General features: G+C 42.3%; 2 protein-coding genes across 5 annotated transcripts in view; both read right to left on the reverse strand.

Moving 5' to 3' along the window:
• Positions 1-10,556, reverse strand: part of KRAS (KRAS proto-oncogene, GTPase) — a 28,243-nt gene extending 17,687 nt beyond the window's left edge. For all 4 annotated transcript variants that reach the window (XM_069862778.1, XM_069862786.1, XM_069862797.1 and 1 more), the window contains exons 1-4: positions 10,369-10,556; positions 8,721-8,843; positions 2,352-2,530; positions 159-318 (exon numbers count right to left, since the gene is read on the reverse strand). In XM_069862778.1, the coding sequence (XP_069718879.1) occupies positions 159-318; positions 2,352-2,530; positions 8,721-8,831 (450 nt within the window). In that variant the 5' untranslated portion in view covers positions 8,832-8,843; positions 10,369-10,556. The remainder of the gene's footprint in view (positions 1-158; positions 319-2,351; positions 2,531-8,720; positions 8,844-10,368) is intronic.
• The window catches only part of ITPR2 (inositol 1,4,5-trisphosphate receptor type 2), a 998,050-nt gene that overhangs the window by 232,870 nt on the left and 738,313 nt on the right, over positions 1-26,867 (reverse strand). The window lies entirely within an intron of this gene.

Here is a 26,867-nt window from a genome sequence, read left to right on the forward strand (position 1 = left end):
AACTACCATTTGTCAGTGAGTCAACAGAAAGAAGAGACACCACAAGAATTTCTATATATCTTGACACGACCAAGTAATTGTCAATGCCTAGAATAATTAGCATCATCATAATTCAGATGAGAGTTCTGCATTTGTATCTGTTAAGTTTTAAGCTTTACCTGTCTTGTTTTTGCTGATGTTTCAATGAAAGGAATTCCATAACTTCTTGCTAAATCCTGAGCTTGTTTTGTATCTACTGTTCTGGAAGGCAAATCACATTTGTTTCCTACTAGCACCATTGGGACATCTTCAGAGTCTTTAACTCTCTTTATTTGTTCCCTTAAAAAAAAGACAGATTGTATTAATAACTACATATTCACATTAATATTATTAATTTATATGGTATATTTTAAAACAAAAAAGTATTAACATATTCCAACATCATTCTTTATGATGGACCAATCCTGTCACTATCAGATTTAATAGGTAAGGCCAGAACAAGCCTAATAAGCTCTATATAAAACTTACTACTTATCTTTCATACTCAGCAAATGAATTGAGTATTGAGTGCTAAGGTAAAATGCTGTCAAAAGAGCTATGCCTGTTGCCTGAGTTTTGGTTTTGGAGTGTGTATATGTTCCATGCTTTTTTAATTAAAGATAGTATTACAAACTCTGCATTTAGGCAGGCAGTTTTAAACACTGAAGACTACTGATGTGGTTGTCTAAAAAGAGATATTCAAAGATAACCCTTTCAAACACTAGTTAGAAAGCGTCTTTGAATACCAGTTAGATGTTCTTGTCAATAATCTCAACAATAATTTAATTACTTTTGCTTCCCAAATAATCTAGCAGTACGTTCCTCTACATAATCACTGTTTTCACTTAAGATACTTATCAGCCTTCAGCTTCAGACTGCAAGGTCATCCACAGGTATGTGAAAGCACAGTAGAAATGCCAGCATTCACCCCCAACATTCTTTGACATAAACTGGGAAAGTCTTCCTATGCAACACTGCAACTCTCTCTTTAAAAACAACGCTTACGCATAAAAATCTCTATGCTCCTCCTTCCCCACACACCCATCACCTACCTTCCCTTTTTCCCTTCTTCCTCTACAACCAGAGGAAACCCATTTGTAATAAGCTGGTTAGATAATAATAGCAAGTTTACAGTTTTTCCAAGAGCAATAGATAGGAGTTTTTTTGATTTGTCATCCCTGCTGCACTCTTAACTGTTTCTTTTTTTTTTTTAAGCCACCAGTACCAATACATTCAATTACAACATTTTGCATATAATGAAATTTAAACAAAGGCTGGCTAGCTCAATTTAAACATAAAAAAGAAACAGTCCTGAAAAAGTGTCCACATCGTCAATATTGATCTCTCCCCAGGTTAGCGTGCAGCGATTGTGCCTCTCTCATTTGCAACAGTGCACCCTTGATCCCACAGCTGCTCCAGGAAGATAAGCCAGAAGTAATCTATTTCTGTAGGTAGGCATCTACCTGTTTAAGCTACTCACACTGGCACACTACACAATCAGATAAGCTGACTTGCGGGTACACAGGAGAATATGGAACTACACAATCAGGGCAGTAGCACCTGCTGATTTTGATAAACTTGAACTGTCACAGTATCCCACCTTAAATGAGGAACTGTACCTTCTATTCGTAACAGAAATGTGCAACTTCACCTTATGAGTATAGGTTGGGTTAGTGGGTAATACTAATAGCAAAACACGCCTCCACCATACAGCCACATAAGATCTTGCAGCATTATAAATGCTTAAGTACGAATCACTTAACATTATGTGTTTGGGACTACTCTTAAAAAAAAAAAAAAAACAAGAAGAAACTAACAGCAGATTGATCTTAGCAGTCAACCTGCAGCTCAGAGTCTGTGTGTGTCTGTCTTCCCTAGGCATCAGAGCTCACATGCCAGTCTTCTAGTAACACAGAACTCCAACACAGAAACACTCCACACGTATTTCCCCTCCACGCCCAGAACAAAAGTTAAGAAATGACATTATTGTCTGTAGAATTTCAATTGTGCAAGTTTTTCCATCTTAATACACAATCTTCTTTATGGAATGACTTTAGATAAGTCTTCATGGTGAACAGGCTGGAATATTAGGTCACGTTAGCTCATAACAGAAGAGCTTCCAGATACTTTACCTGCCTAACTTGCATACAAGGCAGCAGATTTTCAGATTACACAAAATTACAGACATACAAATGCACAAATAAAGTTGCAATATTGCTAATTTGCAAATTTCCCCTTAGATGCTATTACAGAAGAGATCATTCTATTATCTAGTGTAAGAGCTGCAACCTATCCCAGTACAAGTGTTACCGATTATCTTTCAGTATACACACCTATAATGGTGAATATCTTCAAAAGACTTCGTATTGTTTATAGCAAATACACACAGGAAGCCTTCCCCTGTTCTCATATATTGGTCCCTCATAGCACTGTATTCTTCTTGACCTGCTGTATCAAGAATATCCAATAGACAGGTTTCTCCATCAATTACTACTTGCTTCCTGTAGGAATCCTAAGAAAAGAAAACAAAACATAAACCTTGGTTAGAGAAAAACAAGTAGGATTTCAAACATCTGTAACTCAGGAGATATTAAAACTGTTTACTAGTATTCCAACGTGACTGAAAACACTTAAAGGATTAAAATCCAGCTTTACAGATGAGCAAATGACAGTAGGAAAATGGTGTCTCGTGTATAGTGCTGAAATGGAAAGAGCACTGAAAGTAGGTGTTCTTAGCTGTATTCTGAACCATCATTGAGTAAAACTGCATAGGAAAGGACACAGAAAAAGGACAGCATTCTTATTGCTTATTTTTCACAAAAGGACAAAAAGTAGATATTGGATCCAGATCAAAAGCATCTCCCCTTTTTTCTCTGTTAATTGAAGAAACCTGTAATCCTGATTTTAATAGGTTTTACTTTTTTAAAGCTTATTCAATTTACCGATTTTCTTTTTTTTAAGTAAAATTCTACTTTCATTCTATGGATGTTTATGAAAGCGTGCCACAGCAATGTACAAAATAATAAACCGGAAAGAGTTCACAAGCTAGACAACTCCAAAAATCTATGCCACTGAAAAGGAGATGAAGTACAAAAAGCCTTCATTGTTGGGACAGGAAATGTGTTTTGTATCCCTGAGCAGGTGCATATAATGATATTTGTTATTAAGTTAATGAAGTTGAGTTTATATATTTTAAGTTCAAGCTTTTTACTCATGACAGACTGATGCGAGAGTTACATAAAAGCCCTGACAGGTTGGTTCACAGAGATGTTGGAAAACAATTATTTCAATGCTATCAATTCAGAAGTTTTCAGGTCACTGATTCAAGTGTCTAAAATCTGTAAAACGTCCCAAGAAACTAGATATTAATGCCTATTTATAGCTCTTTTTGGTGCAAGGCTTCAAGGAGAACATAGTTTTAGCAATAAGAATATAAGCATTACTTTTCCAACAACTCTTTTTATATTGAACATATACATGTTTACAGAAAACATGTCAACAAGCTTTAAATATAGGACTTTGAGCACTGCCGTGAATTATGATCAGTAAACAGTACTTGTAACAATGAAAAGGTATAAACACAAAATTTTTGTATTACCTTTCAGATCCTTTAGCTAGAGATTAACATGACATTGCTATTGTTCTTTTTAAAACTATACAGAAGTGAAACTAAGTGACTGGGAAAGGAATTAAAGAATTAGAGTTGCAATTCTAGCCAACTTCAGGATGAATTCAGAATGACTTTCCTTCATCTGTATCCATTTTAAGGCACAGTCCACCTACTTCTGTGCACTTTCTATCTATTTGTATTTTTACAAAGGGCTCTTATTTTCCCATTGGTCACGGTAAGACACATGCAGGAGATGATTGCAGAGAATCAGTATCTTAAACTAAATAAACTCTGTAATCTCACATTTATCTTGAGCCTGGATAACTTCTAACAGTATCAGCTAAAACAATATTGACTGTATACCTTAAAGATAGAAGTTTACTTCCAATGCGATTTTAGAAATATTTATTTCACAGAAGTGCAAATTCAGCATTAGGAAAAAAGTATGTAACTTAGAAATAGATAAGCCATTTTTAAAATATGGATACAAATACACAAACTCCAATGTGTACTAAGTTAATACTCTGGTTCACTGCTTAAAGGAAAAAAAAAAAGCCATCAAAAAACCTCCCAAAGCATGCATATTTATTCCAAGTCACTTAAATTCATTAGCGGATCCCTCATGTCCTATGATACCTTTTTATCATAGTTCACAGTTAAGTACTAGTGGAACTTCTAGCAGTATGCCCAGCATATTTACAAAGCTTTCATTTTCTCTTCTTGCTATTTGACTGCTAGTTTAAAAATATGAAAAACATTTCTTGCAAAGCCTGTATTATTCCTTCACATCTTAGCACTTCAAAGGAAATTCCCCTCCACCGAACTCTAAACAAAAGCTTTAAGTAATTTTCATCAAAGAAAACAATTTTTAATAGAAAATTACTTTCAAGAACCGCGGGCTCTAGCATGCCTACCGTGTTGGCAGCAGCAAAGAGGCACCAGCGTAAGGCACAGCACAGGTACAAGGAGGAACACTTTTAGATTATAACAGTTTTGCCCATTTCTGGAGAGAAACTTTTGTCATTAACTACGAAAGGGTATTTGAGGCAGAAGGAAAAGGAAGACGTGGGAGAGAGGTTTCAGGCTTATGATTTCCTTCCAAGCTACTGAAATAATAAACATTTTGCTTTTTTTGCCTTTTTTCCCCATCTCTGCAAAACATCAAACCTGAAATCACATTTGTCACTGAAGGAAACAAAACTGAAGCACCACATTAAACGCTCAGGCTACTGAGAACCCCACCCCACCCTTTGCTGTGGTGAATACCAGTGTAAACATACCCAAGATGTAACTGTGCATTTAAATGTTGCCATACAGTAAAATTTATGAAGTCCTTTGAAACAGAATGTAGGATGTAACAAAAAGTTACACTGCTATAGTACCTGCAGCACTTCTGCTTTAAAATGCAATTGCAGAATCCAAATGGCTAGATACCCCTTCAACAACAAAACCCCCAACCTTCTGATCTATATATTTCATAATTTATAAAAATCCAGCAGCTTTACCACACACTGGAAGATCTGCTGTAATGAATGCAATGAAGGAACATCCAGTACAAGGCTATTAAGTAAAAACAAAATGCAAAAGAAGTCAATTTTGAAGTAGTACCCAACTCTAAATATGAATTTGCAATTTTCCCCAGTATACAGACTTAGCAGATCTACATCAGAAGTTTTAATTTCATTAATCATTCAACCTGCTTTATTGGCCTTTCACAAGCCATAAAAATTAGCATGAATTATGGTAAAGGACTAATAATTCTCTACGTGTTCACAAGCACTGATGAGAAAACATGATAGGAAATCTCAGCTATACACTACATAAGGAATTTATCTAAAAAAACCCTACTGTTTAATAAGTCCCATATAAGTGAGAAACAATTACTTTGTAAAAATCCATTATACCAGTGATTTAATGCTAAAATATCACAGCCACTAAGACTAAACTATTACTAAATATTGGTGAAAGTTTCCCAGGTGCACAGGTCATCTAAGAATACAGATTTAAATATCAGTACTTCTAAATCAGCTGAGGGATTTTGCTAATCCAATTGAAAACTCTCTGACAAAGAACTTGGAGGGCTGTTCTTTCTCTAGGACATTTAAAAGATGACATATATCTAGCACTAAAACATTCAGAAGCTGTAAAAAAGAATTAAAAAAAGTAAAAAACATTTAAAATTATGTCATCACATGAGATCTTGCAAATAAAAATTTAACAAAGCTCGACCAGTAGAGGGCACCAGTCCAACTGTTCTGTGATTTCGGCCAGATTTTTAAGGGTTCGTGTTCATTCAGTCAAAAAAAAAAACCACTTAAAATTGCTTGGCTATAAATCTGTGCTTGGACATCTATTTCAAATAAGTTATGAAATTGTGAAACACATATAGAGCACGTTTATTTAAATAACAGTAGCCAACCAAACATGCACTCATTTTAACTCCTTCTCTGCCTCCCATTATCTGCTAGATTCAGATATAAGTAAATAAAAATACTCAAGCAGGCCAGGAAGCAATAAATTTTCCAAACAAGTTATCTGTTGAATCATTAAGTCTATTCCACTGAAAACAGCAACAGTATTAACATAAACACATATGTGATTAAGTAACCAGTGTATGCCTTTCCTCTTTTCAAAAGCATCATATCTTCAAAACATGAGAATTTGGGAAGGGAAGTGTTTCACTTTGTTAATCACAGGAAAGATTTTAAATTATTCAATAACTGTGTAGTTAAGGAATTCATAACAGATAACAAACACTGAACTCTTTTTCTCTGTCTACCCCAAAATATTTAGCTTGATTATTTGTCTGTGAGGAAAAACAAGTGTTTTGGCGACAGCCATATGGCAATGAAAGAAACAGAAGTAAGTGAGAAACAATAGTAGCAACACTACTGAACTGTTAGTTTTTACCCGTTAAAGCAATTTCAGCCTTATTTTCTCATACTGCATAAAACACACTCTACAGCTATTGTTCTTTGATCAGCCCCTACCAACACAACTGCATCTGAAGGAAGCACCATCAAGCAACCCTTCGCAACTGAATGGGATTCTACCCATTAAAGGACTCAAGCACTTAAACCGAATTACAATCCCATTCTCTGGAACCTGTTTGCCACTCCAAATCATAGACCACTCTTATCATAACTGAATTATTTGTTCCCTACAAGCTAACCTACATGAGGACAGCACTTGTGAGCGCACACAAGGTGTTGTACCACATGAGTAGGAAGAACCACCTCCATCCTCAAGGTCTCAGAATTCACAAGACAAAAAAATGGTAACTGATATACAGTCAAGAACTTCTAGGAGTTGCAGGAGACTAATACTGCTGCATGCAACAAGTTGTGGATGCTGGTAAAACCCACTCGGTTAACAGTTTCTTTCTTTGAGAAGAACATACTGAACCTGGATCACAACACCGTGGTACAGTCATCCTGCACACTACTGAATAAAAGCCACAGTTCTGGGGGTTTACGTTCTTTCTGTAAAGAACTGTATTTTCACTTTATTATTTTACATTAAAATGTACCTGTTATTCCTCAAAACACTCAGCTTGTTTATTATCAAAATCCCTCAAGTGACTTAAGAAAACTGGCATTTAAGGTTTTGTGTTCCTAAATTGTTTATGCAGTTCTGCCTTTGTATGACAGCTTCTAACACAGACCCTCCACAGTACTTTCTGTGATGCATAAACACACATCTAAACTGAGAAACCTAGATGATTACAAACAAGCATTAGGAAGACTAACATCCTCCGAAGTTCCTTCTGCAGGATAAAGTAAAATCCCATTTTTTCTTCTCAGTGAGCTTTGTGTACTTTCTGTCTTTTAAAGTGTATTTTGCGTTGCTGCTGTTTTAATATTTCACATCCTAGTAACTGAAAGACCTGTTCTCCTAGCAGAAGTCAAACACCCTTCCTCTCTCCATAGGTCTATTCATAAAATCTTCTACAAGCGCAAACAAGGTTTCCTGGCCACACTACAGAGGGAGAAGATGACACAGACGGAGGCACATTAAGGTAAACTCAAATTCAAGCCAACACATTTCTATTTGGGAGACATTAGCTCACCTGTACTTTGTTGAAGTAAAGACAGCTTCCAACCATCTCAGGGCACTGGCTCCTTTTGCTTGTGTCTACCTGAAAATGACTACATACCCATTTTCCAAGTCACCATTTTAAGCCTAGCTTTAAACCCTTGCAATTTCTTCAAGTGAGCTTGGAAGTGCCTCATTGTATCAACACATAAATGAAGTCATAAGCTACAGAGCTCCAGTGCTGGGAATGTAAAAATCTTTGGTAAATTATAGCATCATTTCTCTTTTTATACGGTCTGAGGTGATTAAATCAAATGATCCACAGGAGATTTCAGACAACACTAGTATTTTTCTTATATTTAAAAGGCAGAACTTGCCTGCTCATTAAAAACCTTTAAAATATCGTAACTTTTAAAGCTTAATTGCAATTTCGGATTCTGAGGAATTGCGCCACGTATTTCAAAGACTCCACTACAGCAGCTATGTTGTAGGATTTCTTCTAGGTACAGAGACACGCATTGGTGTGTTTAAAAAAAAAAAATTGGGCTCCAAATTTTTGCCTCATTCCCCATAACATTCCAGAACATGCTTCTCACTGTGTTAAACGGATCCTAATGATAGGAGCTGAGAACACTGACACAAACATTTCAGAACCATAAATTTTCCTTGATACCAAAAAAGAAAGCCACGTTTAAGAGGTTGCATGCAAAGCCATGAAGAGTTCTGCTAAGCATCTTCAATTGAGTTTGGCAAATACTTTGTCACCAAGATCCTAAAAACAGGCATCCAAACTCTCCAACAAAACACGGCAATTAACACCACATTTCAAGTGATCAAACTGTTATTTTTTTACTGCAGTTGCTCCACAGCCAGACCAAGAAGCCCAGGGTTTGCAGTATTTTTATCCTCCAATGCTCCACCAATGCTGACCACTATCTCTGAGCCCTTTTTAACACAAAGCCTTGTTCTGTTTTTGTACTAACCGTTCAAAAGTAAAGGACTAGCATTATTACAGTTGATCTCTCTCCACAATAGGTATAAAATGCAAATTGTTTACCTCTATTGTAGGGTCATATTCATCCACAAAGTGATTCTGAATCAGCTGTATTGTCAAGGCACTCTTGCCTACACCACCAGCTCCAACGACAACAAGTTTATACTCTGTCATTTTTTAGCAGACCTGATAACAAAGAAACCAACATTTAGCAGAAAGGGTCAGGCTCCCACAAACGAGGATGCGTCTGCATTCAGTATCACGTTCTTTTACTATTACCAGAAAGCAACTCCCTCCCTGGGAGACAAGGCAGAAAGCTTTGAGGGAATGCTATTTCTCCAACTAAATTATATATGGGAAACGTAGTGTGGGTATTAAACTGAAAGGCATCGATTACAAAGAGCTAGAAAAGCAAGGATACACGAAATTCCGGGAAAGATCAAAGAATATTTCTTGTGAGGCACAGATTTAGCCCTGTGCTCTTTCTCCCAAAGCCTCGCCGACTCTGGGAGCAGACCTCCCGGATTTTTAGGAAAGCGGGGACACCCGGAGCTCCCCTCAGGTGGGAGCACAAAGCCGGGATGCCGCCCCCTCGGAGCGAGCGGCAGCGGCGGGACAGGCACAGCCTCACCTGGCGGCTCCACCGGATCCCCCTCCCCCCCTCCCGGGAGCCACTCGATCCTCCTCCTTCCCCTCTGGGCGATCCCAACGCGGAGCTGCCGGATCCCCCACCACCACCCCAGCTTCCCCCTGGCGATCCCAGCGCAGAGCCTCCCTATCCCTCCCTTCTTTCCCCCCCTTAGGCGACCCCAGCGCGGATCTGCCGCATCCCCCTCCCATCCCAGACGATCCCAGCGCGGAGCTGCTGAATCCTTCCCCTCCCTCCCCCGCCTCCCGGGCGATCCCAGCGCGGAGCCGCCGGATCCCCCCCCGCTTCCTTCCCCGCTGCGCGATCCCAACGCGGAGCTGCCGATTCCCCTGCCCATCCCGGGCGATCCCAGCGCGGAGCCGCCGAATCCCTCTACCCCGTTTCCTCCGGGCGATCCCAGCGCGGAGCTGCCGAATCCTCCTCCACCTCCATCCCAGGCGATCCCAGCGCGGAGCCGCTGGATCCCCCCCGCCCCCCTTCCCAATCCCGGTTGATCCCATCGCGGAGCCGCCGCCGCCCGCCCCGCCCCGGTCCCCTCCGCCAGCACCCAGCGACGCGGCCGGGGCCGCCCTAAACTTTCCATCCCGGCGCCTTTCCCCGCAGCACGGGGAGGGGGAGGCTCTGGGGGAAGAGGGGAAGGAGGGAAAACCAAGACGCGTTAAAACGTCGAATCGCGGAACGCTCCGGGTTGGAAGGGACCTCGGAGACCCATCTAATTCCGACACCCCCCCCCCCCCAAACCCGCCGCGGGCAGGGACGCGTCCCGCCGCACCGGGAAAAGGCAGGGAATGGGGGGTGGGGGGGTGGAAAGCCGCGCGGGGCTCCCGGAGGGCGTTGCCCACCTGTCCCACCGCCCCCTTCCCGCCGGGAGAAGGCGAATCCAGCGGGTAGGAAGCAGCCCCCGCCCGGTTCTGCCCGCTGGGATGCGCGGCTCCCCGGGCGGCCGCTTCCCTCCGCCCCACCTCGAAAAGGGAGAAAGACATGGGGGGGGGGGGGTGAGAAGAAAGGAAAGGGGGGGGGGCGGCCGTTCCCGGCGCGGCAGGGTGGGATTTAGGCGTGTACCTGCCTGGCGGGGCAGCGGGAAGCACACGGCGGCGCCTCCCCCTTTCCACCCGCCGCTCCGCGTCCCTTTCCGTCCCGGTGTGAAATGGCGGGGGACGGGCGAGGGCTGGGGCTGGAGCTGCCGAGGGAGCCGAGAGGCGGGCGCGATCGATGCGCTCTGTGCTCAGTAGCCACGGCCCCTTCCTCCTCCTCCTTCTCCTCCTCCTCCTCCTTCCCCTCCTCCCGCCGCACGGCGGGAGGAGGGGAAGGAGGAGGAGGAGGAGGAGAATGAACCGCCCATAGCGGTCACCGCGGGGCTGGGAGGCGGCGCTTTGTTGTCGCAGCGTGAGGGAAGGGAAATCAGCGACAATTCCAGTGTTTCCTCGCCATTTCCCCCCCCTCCCGTCATCTGCTTCCCCCCTTCCCTCGTCGCTGCAAAGGCTGCCGCGACCTGGTTCATCCTCGGCTTCCCCCTGGATCGTAAAGGAGACGAGAAGTAGCTGCCACTGCGAGAAGCGGAATAGTTTCGCTTGGAGGAAAGTTTCATCTCAGCAACTGTGTTCTTTTAAAAGTTGGAACGGCCCTCTGATAGCATGTTTTCTTTAGTGTTTTTCCAGATGCTGCTCGTTCTTTGAAGATGATAATACCTTGTGTTCAGTGTGATCTGTGCTGAACGGAGGTGTCTGCTTCTCTGATCCCCCCCCCCCCCCCCCCGTTCGGAGTTTTCTTCTTATCTCAAATGCAAGGTCAGGCAGAGAGCTGCAGCCACGTCCAAAGTAGCAAGAGTTTGGGCTGTTGTGAAGTTCATAATAACATTAAAATTGGTCTTTGGAGAGCAGTGTGTCCAGTTCTGGAGTCCTCAACATAAGAAGGACATGGAGCTGTTGGAACAGGTCCAGAGGAGGGCTACAAGGATCATGAGAGGGCTGGAGCACCTCCCATACAAGGGCAGGCTGAGAGAGCTGGGGTTGTTTAGCCTGGAGAAGAGAAGGCTCTGGGGAGACCTTATACTGGCCTTCCAGTACCTGAAGGGGCTACAGGAAAGCTGTGGAGGGACTGTTTACAAAGGCTTGTAGTGACAGGACTAGGGGGGATGGGTATAAACTGGAGAGGGGCATATTTAGACTAGACATAACAAGGAATTTCTTCACGATGAGAGTGGTGAGACACTGGCCCAGGTTGCCCAGGGAAGCTGTGGCTGCCCCATCCATGGAGGTGTTCAAGGCCAGGTTGGATGGGGCCTTGGGCAGCCTGATCTAGGGAGAGGTGTCCCTGCCTATGGCAGGAGTGCTGGAGCTAGATGATCTTTAAGTTCCCTTCCAACCCTTAAGTATTCTATGATTCTATGATAATAGAATGTGCATAAGATTTGGGGGGGAATTTATCCACATGTGTCTTAAGTGGGAAATCCATTCTGTCCCCAGCTCTTTTCTCACTGCACACAACCAATGTAGATTGTGTTGCCCAGGCCTGATAAGGGGTGCTGTCTTTATGAAATTCCAAATTGAGTCTTAGAGTTTATTTGCTGACATTTTCGGCATCATAAAAGGCACTGTTAATCTGTAGCCAGGTCTTGAAAATGTCAGGAGAAGCAGTGCGGGATTGCTGTGAAATTTAGTTCCCACTGTTCAAGTTGGTTGGCTTTCAAAAAAAAAAAAAAAGGATTTATTATTAGTGACTGGGATGCTCTGTATAAAAGTTGATAAACACAGGGCTTTTGGGAAGCAAGTCAACAATCACATAGAATCATAGAATGGTTTGGGTTGGAAGGGACCAAGAAGGTCATCCAGTCCAACCCCCTTGCAGTAAGCAGGGACACCTTCCACTGAATGAGGTTGCTCAGAGCCCCATCCAACCTGACCTCAAATATTTCCAGGTATAAGGCATCTACCACCTCTCTGGGCAACCTCTTCAGTGTTTCACCACCCTCAGTGTAAGTTTTTTTTTAACTAATACGTAATCTAAACTTGTTATCTTTTAGTGTAAAACTGTTACCCCTTGTCCTGTTGTCCAGAGAGCCAATCGTATCCTCAGCTGCATCAAAGAAGTGAGACCAGCAGGTCGAGGGAGGTAATTCTGCCCCTCTGCTGTGGTGAGACCACACCGGGAATACTGCACCCAGTTCTGGAGCCCTTAGCACAAGAGGGACATGGACTTGTTGGAGCAGTCCAGAGGAGGGCCACAAAAACGTCAAAGGCCTGGAACACCTCCCCTGTGAAGAGAGGCTGAGAGAGTTGAGGTTGTTCAGCTGGAGAAAAGAAGACTACGAGTAGAACTTATTGCAGCCTTTCAATACTTAAAGGGGGCTTATAAGAAAGATGAAGGGGAAACGTTTTAGCAAGGCTTGTAACAATAGGACAAGGGTAAAAGTTTTAAACTAAAAGAGGATAAGTTTCACCTAGATATTAGGAAGAAATTTTTTACTGTGAGAGTGATGAGGCATTGTAACAAGTTGCCCAGAGAGGTGGTGGATGCCCCATCCCTGGAAACATTCAAGGTCAGGTTGGATGAGGGCTCTGAGCAACCTGCTCACCCTAGGGGAGGTTGGACTAGACGACCTTGATGGTCCCTTCCAACCCAAACCATTCTATGATTCTATAAAAAGCATTTTTATCCATAGCCAGTCATTAAATTATCAGCAGATGCCTTGTGGGATTGCTGTGGAACTTGGGTGCCACTGTTAAAGTTAGTTGGCTTTCAAAATAAAATGCAAGGATTTATTATTAGCTACCAGGATGCTCTGTACAGAAGTTGATAAACACATGTTTTTCTTGGAAGCAAGTTAACAATCGCGTAGTGGAGCCTTTTTTCTTATTAAAAGGCCAAAACCATAACTCTCTGTAATCAAAAGGCTCTAATGTCTTGATTAAAATACTGTGATGCCATTTTATATGCCTGAGTTACATCCCAAGCAGTAAGATTTCTTTGAAAATATGTCACTAGATCTAAGGCAAAGGTAGTAAACGTTATTCCTAACAAAGCTTATTCTGAGGGCAAATGCAGCGATGTCGACTGGCTCACACAAGGGATTAATTTGTCCAGTTTTGCTTTCCCTCTTTAAATTGGAAGGTCGAAAATAAATATGTCATGTCTACACATCTGGCGTTCAAGAGTTTTAATTGAAGAGGATGGAGGTTTGTTCTTGCAACTGTGTGTGACAACTTCCAGCTTCTTTCATTCTCAGTGTGCATCTAAGGGGCTCTGCTTTGGGGTCATACCCAGCTGAGCATCGAAGAAATTAACCCTCTGGGACTATGCCGTCTAATTTAGAAAGTGTGTTCCTGTGATTAATTCACGTAAATAAGCCAAAGCCCCTGTGGCTGTATTCAGCACTACTCCCTGATGTTAAGGTGTTCAGGCTCGGGTAGAAAACAAACATATCTTCGAGCTGTTGTTTGAAAAATCATGTCTCCTCAGGCAGAGACCGCAAAAGATCAGATGAGCTTTTCTTGTATACTTGTAACTAGTCTTTTCTGTCACTGAAATCAGTGACCAAAGTCCTATGGGAGCTCCTGTAAGGGTACAGGTACTCACATTGTATACATTGTCATGAACTGCAGAGAAAATTAAATTGTAATACTCTTTACGATCCCCATTTCTCCTCTCCCAGTGGTTTAGATGTTAGTAACCTGGTCACTTTTGTGTTAAGTGTTCTTATTAGATTGTTTCCCAACAGCCTCATTAAAAAAGACTCGCAAAAAAAAAACCATGTGGCAGTGTAGGATTAAATCACCTCGCAAATTAGAGTTAAAACTGAGTGATTCAGTATGCTTATTAAGAAGGCTACCTCACATGAGCAGATGTAAAAAACAAAAAGAAAGACCTGCTTTCAAAGAACAAGTAGCCTGGTGGTAAAACCACAAGCTTGGGATGTGGGAAACCCACATTCCCATCTGTGGTGTGAAAGAGGCAAAGAAAGGATTTGAATTCAGATGTTCAGTAACTGAGGTAAATGCCCTGATCAGCAGTTTTAGGATAGCCAAATCTCACTTTCCTATTTTGCCCCCCTCCCACAAAACCATGTGTGTCTTGTGGTTCTTCCTAATGCAGTGGGGAAAAGCCTGCGTGACAGGAAAACTTAGCCAGTTCTGCACATAATGCTGGTGTTCCACAGACAGCTTGGATGCTTTGTTCTTAGCTACAGGGCTTTATGTGGGGAGCCATTCGTCTTTAAACCCAGAGTCCCAGCTGGGATCAGAAGAGATCCAGAAAGCAGCTGCCTTTGGTAGAAGCTTCTCAGTGAAAACTTCAGGTCTACGATGACAGCCTGAATCGGCGTATCTCCATACGATCTCAATGAAATGTGCAAACAATCATTTTGCATACAGTTGGGAGGAAAATATGAATTGTTTGGATTCTAGAAAATCAGAATGCAAAGCTTGGATTTTTTTCTTTTGTTGTGCACTAATCTGTTTATAAATGTCTGTTATGAAATTGCTGTTTGCTTTCATTAAATTTTGTTTAGAAATATCTTCTCAGGCTTATGTGTGAAATGATTTGAAAATAGGCCGAAGTAATTAAACTGATTAAAAATATTAAGTGCCAGCCCATAAAGTGCATTGATAGGAAAGTGAACTGGAGGAAAGTCAGCACAAGCAGTGCAAAATCTCCTAGATTCCGTGTAAGTGCTGTTCTGAGAGTTTCCAACTTCATTTTAGTGATTGTTCCTTTGGTGCGATTTGCACGGAGAATTCTGAACAGAGGCAAAGAAGAAGCACATCCTCAAATCCCACAACACTTCAGTGTGCCAGAGCTAAATACTTTTGTTAAGTTAAAGCATATTCATCAATTCAAAGGCTTCTTGAGATTTGCATTAAAATATTCTAGTCCCAATCTTCTGGATCCTCCATGAATATGGATCTTTGAGGGCAAATCACCAGCCACAGTTCCTTACTGTGACAAGATGCTTCCCTTATGATATCAAGTACTAGGCCAAGCATAATCCCACCAGCCACATATTTACACTACTCAGATTTGCCCAATACTGAACATTATACAATAAAGTCAATGACATTTTAACTTTGAGAATATATGAGCTTTTTCAGCATTTGTGAGGGGGGGAGGGGGAAATGTAAAACACAGCTCCAACCTCAAAATTAATAGTAAGCTTTCTCTGTTAACAGAGATTGTCAGACAAGCTAAGACAAGAGTTAATTTTCCTGTGGCTTTTCCTGGCACTGAACTCTATGCAAAGCAGATGCAAAGCCAGTGTAGAGTTGCTACAGAAAGATAAGTGGTTTATGCAACTTTGGATTTGCCTTCCATGAATTAGGAATATGAGTAATGAGGATTTTTTTGCCACACTTAGATAGGCCAAAGGTCCCTGGCCAGTGCAGCCAGTAGTGATGCATGCATTGTCAGGTAACCACCAGTAGAGAGTCAGTCTTGGCCATGCATTAATGGCCTCATGTTTCACCAGAGGAGGTTTAGATTGGATACTAGGAAAAATTTCTTTACCAGAAGAGTGGTGAAGCACTGCAACAGGCTGCCAAGGGAAATGGTGGAGTCACCATCCCTGGGGGTGTTCAAAAAATGTGTAGATGTGGTGCTTCAGGACAGGGTTTAGTAGGCACGGGGGTGGTGTATTGATGATTGGACTTGATGGTCTTAGAGGTCTTTTCCAACCGTAACGATTCTATGATTCTATTAAGTCCATGGTTAGACTTCAGTTGGTTTAGTCAGAGGCCACAAGACTGGCATTAATGGTGGTTTCATGCTTTTAGGCCACCATTATGGCTCTTCGTGCAAAGACAGACACTACCTGATCAGCCTGCACATGTGAAATGTTTACAGGACAAAGTTTTGAAGACATTTGACCTGGCTGCATGAGTTTATATGGGCTATGTGATTTTTTTTCATGCAGGCACATTACTTTGCTCTGGTGTAAGATTCCATGTGTCGCCCAGGAGCAACATTTGAGACATTCCTGTTGTTTGTGATGTACCAGCCTTCAGTTTTTACTGTTTCGTCTTCTCCTCCCAGGAAAATCAAGACTTTTAAGGAAATCCTCATTATGTTGCCCTATCATTAAGCCCGCCTACAGAAGATGTTTCTTTTAAAGTCCTATTTAGAGCAGTACAAATGCCCTTAAAATTTTTTGTATTCCCCAAGACATTTAGCTCTAGTAAAAGACCCTTTTAACTCACTAACTCTACTCAAGAGAGGATCTACAAGACATGTATAGGACAGCATACAATGAACTTAAACATATAAATATTTATATCCATAGATAAATATATCTACATATGCAATTTTAAATATGTGAGTTTATGTTAAAATAAAGGCTATAGTTCTCATGGAGTGTTCATTTTTGTGCCCTATCAAATTTCCCGTAGTGGTATGGGCCTCCTAGTAATTTTACATGTATAGACTGAAGTTTAACATAGACACACTCACACGGTATATGAACACAGCGTATATGGACTCACAGTAAGTGTAGACATGTTTTGCCTTGCCACTCAAAACCCTTTTCAAATTAATTGATGGACGCCAAGAAATCCATAGACCCTAACCCAAAAATTACCATTCAAATGCTCAGCTTTATAAAGCACAAGTCTGGGTTCTGCTCCTTTGGCTTCAGTGGCAGGTAGGTTGTCCACTGCCCAATTCAAGCACATGAATATCACAAGGCCCTGCAAACCTTCCTTCTTTTTTGTGAGTAGGTACTAAGGAAACATGGTAAACTTTTTTGTTCTGCAGTAACATTAGATTTGATGTGAAAGTAATGTGCTAAGATACACCACATTACTGGTACTTATAAATGGTTTGACTCTTGGATTAATTCAGCTGTTTCTGACTTTTTGAATGTATTTCTCTGCTAAAAATGGAGTGGAGAGAGAGGAACCGTTCAACTGTGAACTATTCTTTAGAAAACTGGATACTTTTGCCATCCCCTAATGTCATCTGGCATTACTTAACATAGCATCTCTAATTATATTGTCAGCATACAGCCAGTAAATTAAAATACAAAGAGAATTGTTAAAATTTCCCAATTTAACTTTGGTATTCCTTTTAAAGCATAATTTTTCAAGTTTTGTGTATATAGGAAGTCATCCAGAGCCCACTGAAGTTAATGGGTTTCACTCCGATTAGGCTCAGAAATGTTTGGGAAAATCAGTGGGGTATCCAAGTTGCCTCTCTAAACCAAGTAATTAGATGCCTCATTTGTATTATTGGCATCCACAGCTCAGTGCCGAAAACTAACTGAGTATGCAACACTGTGATCAAACGGGTCTTTCAAGGGACTGAAAACTACGCCCAGGGAAGAAAAAGAGAGCATTAGACACAGTAGAAGTTCACCATCCCACTGCACCCATGTCTTTAGGGTGCCAGAAAGAAACGCTAGGAAGAAGGACTTAGTTAAGTAGATCTCTCCTACCCAAGACGGCGTGGAAGAGCAAGAGGGAGAGGCTCCACACCACATACTTGCAGAGTGGGTGGGTTGCAGCAAAACATAGTCCTGAGACATGCCAGAAATCTGCTCTTCAAGCGGACCCTGCAAGTGGCAGAGAATGCCAACCCTGGCATGATCCACTCTTAAGCAGCTGCCACATCTCTCCTGCATGTTCTCCTCTTCCCATCCTCATGGGTCAGGTATGTCAGGAACAGCATAGTGACTGGCCTTGCATATTGCCCCTGAACTCTAGCTGATGGGAGAATTCAGGTAGCACAGAAAACACGGCAGTGCTGCATGGCAGCGTACCTTGCTATAGCCCATGCTTTTTTGTGTCATGCTAGTGTCAGCTGCTCCCCGATGCTCTCTTCATGACTTTTGTGTCTCTCTTTCTTTGGTGGGGGAGAACTGTGGAGAGTAACTAGTGTCTTAGTAGAGTTTGTGCTCTCAGTGCAAACCTGAGATGCCTTGGGCAAAATTTTTTGCACCAGCTAAGTCCATCCAGCTTAAAAGCAGCGTGTTTGTGTGTGAGAGGAATCTGTGTGTGTAGCTGAGCCAGGCTGGTAGTGGCCCCATAGTAAAACACTGGGTTAAATTTGCCTTTTGGCATGACCTAGAGTTCAATCCTGCTCTCAGTGGATTTCAAACACATTTCTGTCACTTGCTTATGCCTGGTTTACACAGCAGCATTGCCTACCCTTCAGCATCACTAGCCTCCACACGTATCTCTCGGTATTATTAAGGTTTTTGAGATCTAGCTGACTTCTAGCTCACCAAGAGTTTTATTTCTCTGGAGTTTGGTAAAGCTATACATCTCCCTGAGATGATCAGAAACACATGGAAAAATATTAAAATGGTGCATAAAGAGAAAAAGAATGAAATATTTTCTTTCCAAGGCAGCCACTCTTTTGCAGCAGGCTTTTTACTTCAGGGGAAAAAAAAAAAGTAAAAGTTGTCAGCACTTTAGAAACTATGTCCTTTTTTCCACCCCAGCAGTCTTATGCCTATTTTGCTTAGACCTGAAAGCTGAACGTACTGCCCAGGACAAGGCAAGAAGACCTAACATTTTTCAAAAATTAAAAAGCATTCCAGCAGCAGTAGCAACTCACATTTTTCTTGTACAGGATGTATTTCCCCAGATTCCCCTGGGAAACTGGAAGCAGAATTTCAGGGCAGCCCTCCTCACAAATTGCTGTGCTTGGGAATCAGCCGTTTCGAGGCTATGAACCAAACTGGGCAACTCAGCCACTGGAGACACTGGACAACTTGCAGATTTAGGGAAGGCTGGAAGTCCCTGATCTCAGTGATTCACAGATCTCAGACAGCAGAATTGCTTGGAGCTTGAAAAGCGGAGGCACGCAGGCTGGCAGTCCAGGGAACTGCCTGGTGGGTTTGGAGCCCAAGACCTTGGCAAGGCAAAGGACTGACAAACAAGAAGTTTAAATTGAAATCACCAGTTTCACACAGAAAGTGCTGGTTGGTAAATCCCTGTTTCTCAATCTGGGCTGTCATCTGGATGCAGCTGTTTGGCTGCTGAAGCTTGGCCAGTGCAGGGTTGTGTTAATTCCTACTGGGATGCCCTGAATGCAGATGGCAAGGAGCACACTGGCCTCATCTTACATTGTCTCTCCCACTTCTGTGAAGAAGCAAATATATCTTGCTGTGGTACCTTCATCTGTTGATGATTTTCATTCACTGCTCTTTCAAAGGTTAAAATATGGCCCATCGAACGGTATTTTTGGCCCGTCCAAATGATGCAGGACTGGACTCTCTGTGCACCAATGCCAAAATCTATTTGGTCAGGGTGCATTTACAAGGCCACTAAATGAAAGTGGTGGGATTTTACATGGGGAGAGAGGCAAGCATACACCTAGTCACAGGGCACTTAAAACACATCTGGTCTCTGAGCAGATTATCCTGTAAACCAGAAATCAAGCTTAAATGTACCAAATTTTGTGCTCACACTTCTTCATTATATAATGCATTAAGTTAAATGCTAAACGGTCTAGGACAACCCCTGTGGACAGATCCTCTACCATCATAAAGGAATGTAGTGTGATTGGAGTGATACCTGTATACCCTGTTGCAGCCAGTTCTGGGCCTCCCAAAACTATAGATGAAACTGTGTTTTGCAACTCAGATGATACAGTGGCCAGAGAGGGGGGCCTTGTCACTTCTGCGGTGGGAGACAAAGAAGGATGTGTAACTGGAACAAACCTCTGGTGAGTTGAACTGTTCATTCCCGATGCTGCCAAGGCGTGAGGAGGCACAGGCAGTCGTTGCTACTGCTGGATATGGCCAGCCCCAATCATATTAGTCATCTTCATCCTGTATAACCAAATAAATTATGTATGTTAAAATATGTATTTTATAGCAACCTACAAAAAAATCATTTGATCTCAGTTTAAGCCTTTGGTTGTTACTACGATACGAGCAATAATAAATAAATAAACACAGGAAGAAGTGATGCGTATCTGCAGCAACAGTTTGATTACCTGCTTCCTCACACATACACACACTCCAATGCTAGAACTTCATTTTAAGAAAAGGTCACTGTACTCAAGATCACAGGCCCTAAATGGCTGTGCTGTAATTCAGTTTTCATCCTATTTTGTTTCAGCAGAGTCCACTGTACATTTATCAGCTTACACAGTCAAATTATTTGAGAATGGCTGCATTTACTCCAGACTTGAATTAGAACAAGTTATAGCAAAACTTGTCTAATAGTGTTTAGTAAGTTCAATAGCAGTGTATAGCCCTGGGAAATGCATCCAGAAGCACTGCAAAAGTATTGTTGAGGTGTAACACGTATGCACAGAGATGGTTCTAAAACTAAAAGAAACTTCTGTTTAATCACAATGGCAGGATTTCTAGGATTGCTTGCTCTTGCTGAGGCAGTTAAATAGATCTTGACATAGAGTACCAAGGAAGGAAATGTACATGTTTGTTTTGGAATGTTTGGAACATTGGATAGAAAGCTTATAGGAAAATGGAAAACATGCAGCAGTAATTTTTTTCTAAAGGAAAGGGGGAGAAAAGTCAAGGAAATTCCCTCACAGTCTGCTTAGAGCCAGGTTTTCAGCTGGTATAGGTCTGCTAGGTTAAAATTTTTGAACCAGCTCATGTCCTGTATCAATACAAAGCAATACAGCAACGTTGATTTGCATTAGATTGTGATTGAAGGCCCTAAGTGGAGTCAGCATTACCGGACTCCTGCATCAAGGTAAGACTGGGGCTTTCTCGGTTCTAGGATCAGATCCAGCTCTCATCTGCAGTGGTGCTGTGGAGCCAGGTAGCCCCCCGTCCTTTGTTTATGTGTCAATAAGTGTCAGCCTCTTCCTCTCTTTCCACCACCCTGGTAAGTCCTTCCCTGACCACATTAAAATGAAATTTGATCTTTGCAACAATGATTCCTGTTGGCTTGTCCTTAGGTCACAACTCTCAACAGCTTTGACTGAAAGAATATTCTTCGTGACCTCCTCAATATGTTTGCATTATCAGCTGTTAAATTTTTTATTACACACCACTGAATTTGACGCATCACGACTTCTACACAGCTTGCCCCTGCTCTCTAGGAATTTCACAAGTAAATCACTGATGTGCACTGCAAACTGTCAAAGAGTTGCTGACACAGTCTGCAGTAGAAAGGCATCAGATAACCTTTTGCACTAGAATGCTATTTTTAAGTGCTTTAATAAAGAGGACTATTGTTTTTGAAAATATATGGCTATGGTGAAAGGAGTTAATGGTTTGCACATGATGTATCACACTCATGATGAAATTCTTCACAGAGGAGTTAAAAATCCCAAGCAGTAACCACACACAGTAAATTGCAAGGATACTCTGTGGGCTGCTCTAATCTTTGTCTAAGCATTTAGACCTATCTGAGCATCCTTTGTGTAACAGAGTACAGATATAAAAGCCAGGCTTAATGATCCAGCTACTTTCCACACCACCGGGTCAGGTCCTTGGGCAAGTTTCCCCCATGGAAAAGCAGAGAAGGAGGAGAGAATGAGATGCTAGATGGGTCTAAACAGCTTCCTCTCACTTTCATGAGCTCCCTGAAAAGAAAGGATACTAAAGCATACTTTTCTTGGGAAAAGGCTGTGGTATTTATGCAAAGGGGAATTGCAAATGGGAATTGACTGTGTGCTGTTTATAACCACCCTTGTGGTAATCAGCAAGTGTCTGTATGTTCTTTAAATAGATACATTACCCTAAGGAAATACCCAAGTCAGCACCTCTGTATCCTGCTCTCAAAGAGGAAACCTGACCTAAAAGACACCAAATTTGCTGCTGCTTGGTGAAGAGGCAGAAATATTTTAGTTAAGGTCTGACTTGCTGCCATCACGGCTGGTTCAGCTCTCACGTATGTCAGTTTTACTCTGGGGTGACCCCAGATACTTAGAGGTTTTGCTCCATAATTATACAAGTAGCAATGAAAAATTAACCAAGCCTCAAGGAATCAAGAAGGATATGACTGAGTAATTGATTAGTTTATAGATTCCTAATTTATTCTCACTAATTGATGTTAAATATGGAAATATATATTTCCAAATATATATTTCCAAATATTTGTCCAAGGAAACTTCTGCTCTTTTATCTGATACTCAAGCCTTACTGTATGAATCATTTAAGACTAAACAAGACAAACCACTGGAGAGTATGTTAAGCAAAAGAAGGATAGAGTTACAGTTGATCAGAAGAACAGACAAGATAGTCTTCCTCCTTTCTCAATGCCTACAGAAGAAAGTTTAGTACTATCGTTTCTTAAACTGATGTGGTGCTTGTGACAGGAATTCTAAAACTAGCTTTACTAAAGTATTAATTGTCTTAAGGAGCCTTCATAACCAGGTGACATCTGGGAAAATGTTACTATCAAAATATTTTAAAATTACGTTTAGAATAGAGAAGGGGGGAAAAAAAGCCACTGAAAAGGCATTATGAAGTGCAGCATTACACACATCTAGTAAACTACATGTACTATCTCAGTGCAGTCAGAAACTCTGAAATTATAAACAAGAAACAGAAGATAGGGATTAATATGCTAGATTTTTTTTAAACAGTATTTTACATCAGAACCTGGTATAAGCTAAAGTGAGAATGTAGAAGTCAACGAAGCCACTTGGGAATGACTACCATAAGTGACATCAGAATTAAGTGTAATAATATATTGTTAAAACTTCATTAACACCAGAATGAGTTGAGGAAATTAATTTTTTCTAATATGTTTCCTTTTTTACTTGTGAGATTTTGATCAGCCTTTCCTGAAAAGCCTGCTATTTATAGAAATACATATTTTGGAGGAAATGCAATAAATAAGCCAATGTAGTTTTGCAGGAGATGTACCAAGGATGCACATGCACCTAAAGTTTTCACAAGAATTAGTCTAGGGCAATCAGCATTACAGACACACACTGACAAATCCTTATGCTGTCCTGCCATAGGGCCTATCTCTATCCCAAATCTGCCCTTTGAACTGTTGATTCACATCCTCCTTTTTCAAAGGCATCTGAATAACTGCTTGTGAACAGCCGATATCTCACTTAATTCATGTCAGGGACAACTTCTGCATCTTGTACAGCTCCTTGTCAGTGGACCTTCCCTGAACAGGTAGAAGGATGAAAAGCGTTGTGGTTAAGGGAGAAACACGAGTCACTGGGTTTGTCGCCTTGTCAGCTCTCAAACTGATGTGTTCACACTCACATTTGGCTTGAGATTGAGCATGACCGAGCTGTGGCCAAGCCATACTTCTGGCAATGCCTTAAGTCCATCCAGATGGCACGAATCCCTGCTCCTCACAGAGGCAAGATGTTAACTTCAGTGACAGGCCAGCACTTCTGACTCACTCAGCTCCTGCTGTGCACAGCAGCCACGGGGAAGTATAGCCAGTCATGGAGATAAAAGTATGTGCCAGACACAGGATCAGTGGCATCCAGAAGACAATACTAGATGAAGTAAGCTACTTTAGTCTGTACCCTGCCTCTGCTGGAAGGCTCAACTGAGACCTTGCAGGGAGTGGAGAGCAGCAGGACACTTCTCTAAGGGGTTCTGCCAGTCCTGCAGGAACTTAGCATCAACAGTGGTGCTGATGGTTGAGGAGTCCAGGCTGTGACCACAGGGGAGGACACAAGCCTGCTCTGGTAGTGGTAAATGGCATTAAATCCAGCTGGAGGCCAGTTACAGATGGGGTTACCCAGGCCTCAGTGCTGGGTCAAGCCCTGTTCAATGCCTTTATCAATGACCTGGATGAAGGCATTGAGTGCACCCTTAGCAAGTTTGCAGATGACACTAAGCTGGGTGGAAGTGTGGATCTGCTGGAGGGTAGAGAGGCTCTGCAAAGGGATCTGAACAGGCTGGACTGCTGGGCTGAGACCAATGGCATGAGGTTTGACAAGGCCAAGTGCCGGGTCCTGCACTTGGGGCACAACAACCCCATGCACTGCTACAGACTAGGAGAAGTCTGTCTAGAAAGCTGCCTGGAGGAGAGGGACCTGGGGGTGTTGGTTAACAGCCGACTGGACATGAGCCAGCAGTGTGCCCAGGTGGCCAAGAAGGCCAATGGCATCTTGGCTTGTGTGAAAAACGGTGTGGCCAGCAGGTCCAGGAAGGTTATTCTCCCTCTGTACTCGGCACTGGTGAGACTGCTCCTTGAATCCTGTGTTCAGTTCTGGGCCCCTCACCACAAGAAGGATGTTGAGGCTCTGGAGCGAGTCCAGAGAAGAGCAACAAAGTTGGTGAAGGGGCTGGAGAACAGGCCTTATGAGGAACGGCTGAGAGAGCTGGGGTTGTTTAGCCTGGAGAAGAGGAGGCTGAGGGGAGACTTCATTGTTCTCTACAACTACCTGAAAGGAGGTTGTAGAGAGGAGGGAGCTGGCCTCTTCTCCCAAGTGACAGGGGACAGGACGAGAGGGAATGGCCTCAAGCTCTGCCAGGGGAGGTTCAGGCTGGACATTAGGAAAAAAATTTTCACAGAAAGGGTCATTGGGCAGTGGCAGAGGCTGCCCAGGGAGGTGGTTGAGTCACCTTCCCTGGAGGTGTTTAAGGGACGGGTGGATGAGGTGCTGAGGGGCATGGGTTAGTGTTTGATAGGAATGGTTGGACTCAATGATCCAGTGGGTCTTTTCCAACCTGGTGATTCTGTCTCAGTTGCATGGAGATAAGATTGCTTCACAGGCATGCCTAAGGAACACCGCTTTACATGCAGTTTGAAGCTTTCTTCCATTCAGGTGCAAGCAGTGTTAAAATAATATGGAGAACTGAGGGTCACACTAAACTCTGTTTAGACATAGCATATGTGTTTCTCATGTGGACTGTGTGAGTTTCTTTTTTGCTTGGTGCCTTTGGATACTAATGTTAAGTGGTGTTTAAGGAGAAGAGACTGTACAGTTTTACAGAGGACATAGCCAAAGAGTTGATGAAAGCCTCAGATGTTTTCTTTTTCTTACTGGAACCACCTCGCTCCTGACTGGGATGAGCTATGTACATAGGCACTGCGTAAGTGTTTGGAAGCCTTGTTCCCAACAGCTGAGAAGGCACATAAAGATGAATGTTCTTGAGCACACTGGCAGCCTAGGATTCTGAGGCTCTAAACAGCCTCAGTTTTCACTTCTGTGTAACAGGGCAAGACCATTTCTGTGGCACTCCACACATATGAGTCTTTGCAAACAGGGAGCGGCTACACAAATTCACAAATCAGCCTTAAAGGAACAACGATCATGATTCATTCATGCTTTCTGTTCCCAGTAGGTCCTGTGGAGGGTTAGCAGCCCCTGGGTAATCAGTAATCCTGTAAACCGTTGATAGGCATGAGCAATGCGACCGCTGTGGTTTGAACTCCCTGCGTTCGCAGGTGGTGTCCAGTCTGATCCCTCACACAGCAGAGAACAAAGCTCTCCCTGGCATTTCTGCAGCAAGCTCTGAGCTTGTCTGTGAGGTTTTACAAACCCGTAAAGGAGTCACCTACTAGTGGCACTAAATCTTTCCTCATGTCGTGGACTGATTTAAGCTTTGCAGTATAAAGGGATAAAGCTGCAGAGGCAAATGCATCCCTGTAAGAGATGTATTTCTTATGTTCTTTTCCCTGGCATGCTTGCCAGGGAGGGTTCACCTGCCATCACAGCTGCCAGTGCAAGAAACAAGTCTTAAAGAGGAAAGCAATCTGCTTTACCAGGGAGCATGAATGGGGCAAGGGCAAGAGTGAAAGCCTGTTGATGTAAAACGCAAGAATGGCAATAGATCAGTAGAAGCATATGAGCCAACAGGTATATTTTCTATCAAGAAGACAAAGAAACACAGAAGCATAGCTCTGCTTTTGGTGAAGAACAGTTCTTCACATACAAGGAATGTCACTTACTGACTTTTGAAGAATTCCTCTAAAATTCCTATCAAGCTTCAGTGCTGGTAAAGCTTATAAATCCGTTTGAGACCCAGGAAAGGAAGATGATATAGGACTGCAGATGTCATTGTAGAAACAATGTAGTTCACCAAAAATAAGGCCCTGAAGACTTACCCCTGTCCTCACCCTACAATTATGGGGAGGGAGTGACCTTTGAAAACAGCGTTTAGGATACTATGGAATATATTTGTCCTCCAGGAGGTTCTCAGAGCACCTTGGCATACATAATTAGCGAGGATGCTGGTGTTTATTTAGGGCTTGTGGTTGCAAAAAAATAGAACAAAAATGGGTTTGGGGGTGGGCAATAATCAAGGCAGTAAAATAATTTCTCACATCTTTGCTCTTTCAGATTTTCTATCATAGAAACAAATCAAACCCCACCTCTATCCACTGACTTCACTTTACTCACACTTTTTTGACAGCTAATACATGTGATGCAAGATTACTTTCCTGCATTCCCTTTTGCCTTCTCCCATTCCATTTAATTCTTGCTTTATCATCTTAAATCTAGCAGATCTTACCATTTCAAATAGTTTTTGAGATCCTATAGACGGACTGACAGAAGGACACAGGGAATGAGCTTAGCTTGCTATTTTTCTCAATAGCTCTCTTTGAGATAAAAATTCCTCCTTGCCACATCCAGTCCTAGATGAAAGAGTAATTTCTGACTTGCTTTCAGGAGCCTTTTGATTTTTTCTTCTTTAGTCTGCACACGTCTCTCAGATATTT

This window comes from Phaenicophaeus curvirostris, chromosome 1 (assembly GCF_032191515.1).
Source record: "Phaenicophaeus curvirostris isolate KB17595 chromosome 1, BPBGC_Pcur_1.0, whole genome shotgun sequence".
Classification (NCBI taxonomy): Eukaryota; Metazoa; Chordata; class Aves; order Cuculiformes; family Cuculidae; genus Phaenicophaeus; species Phaenicophaeus curvirostris.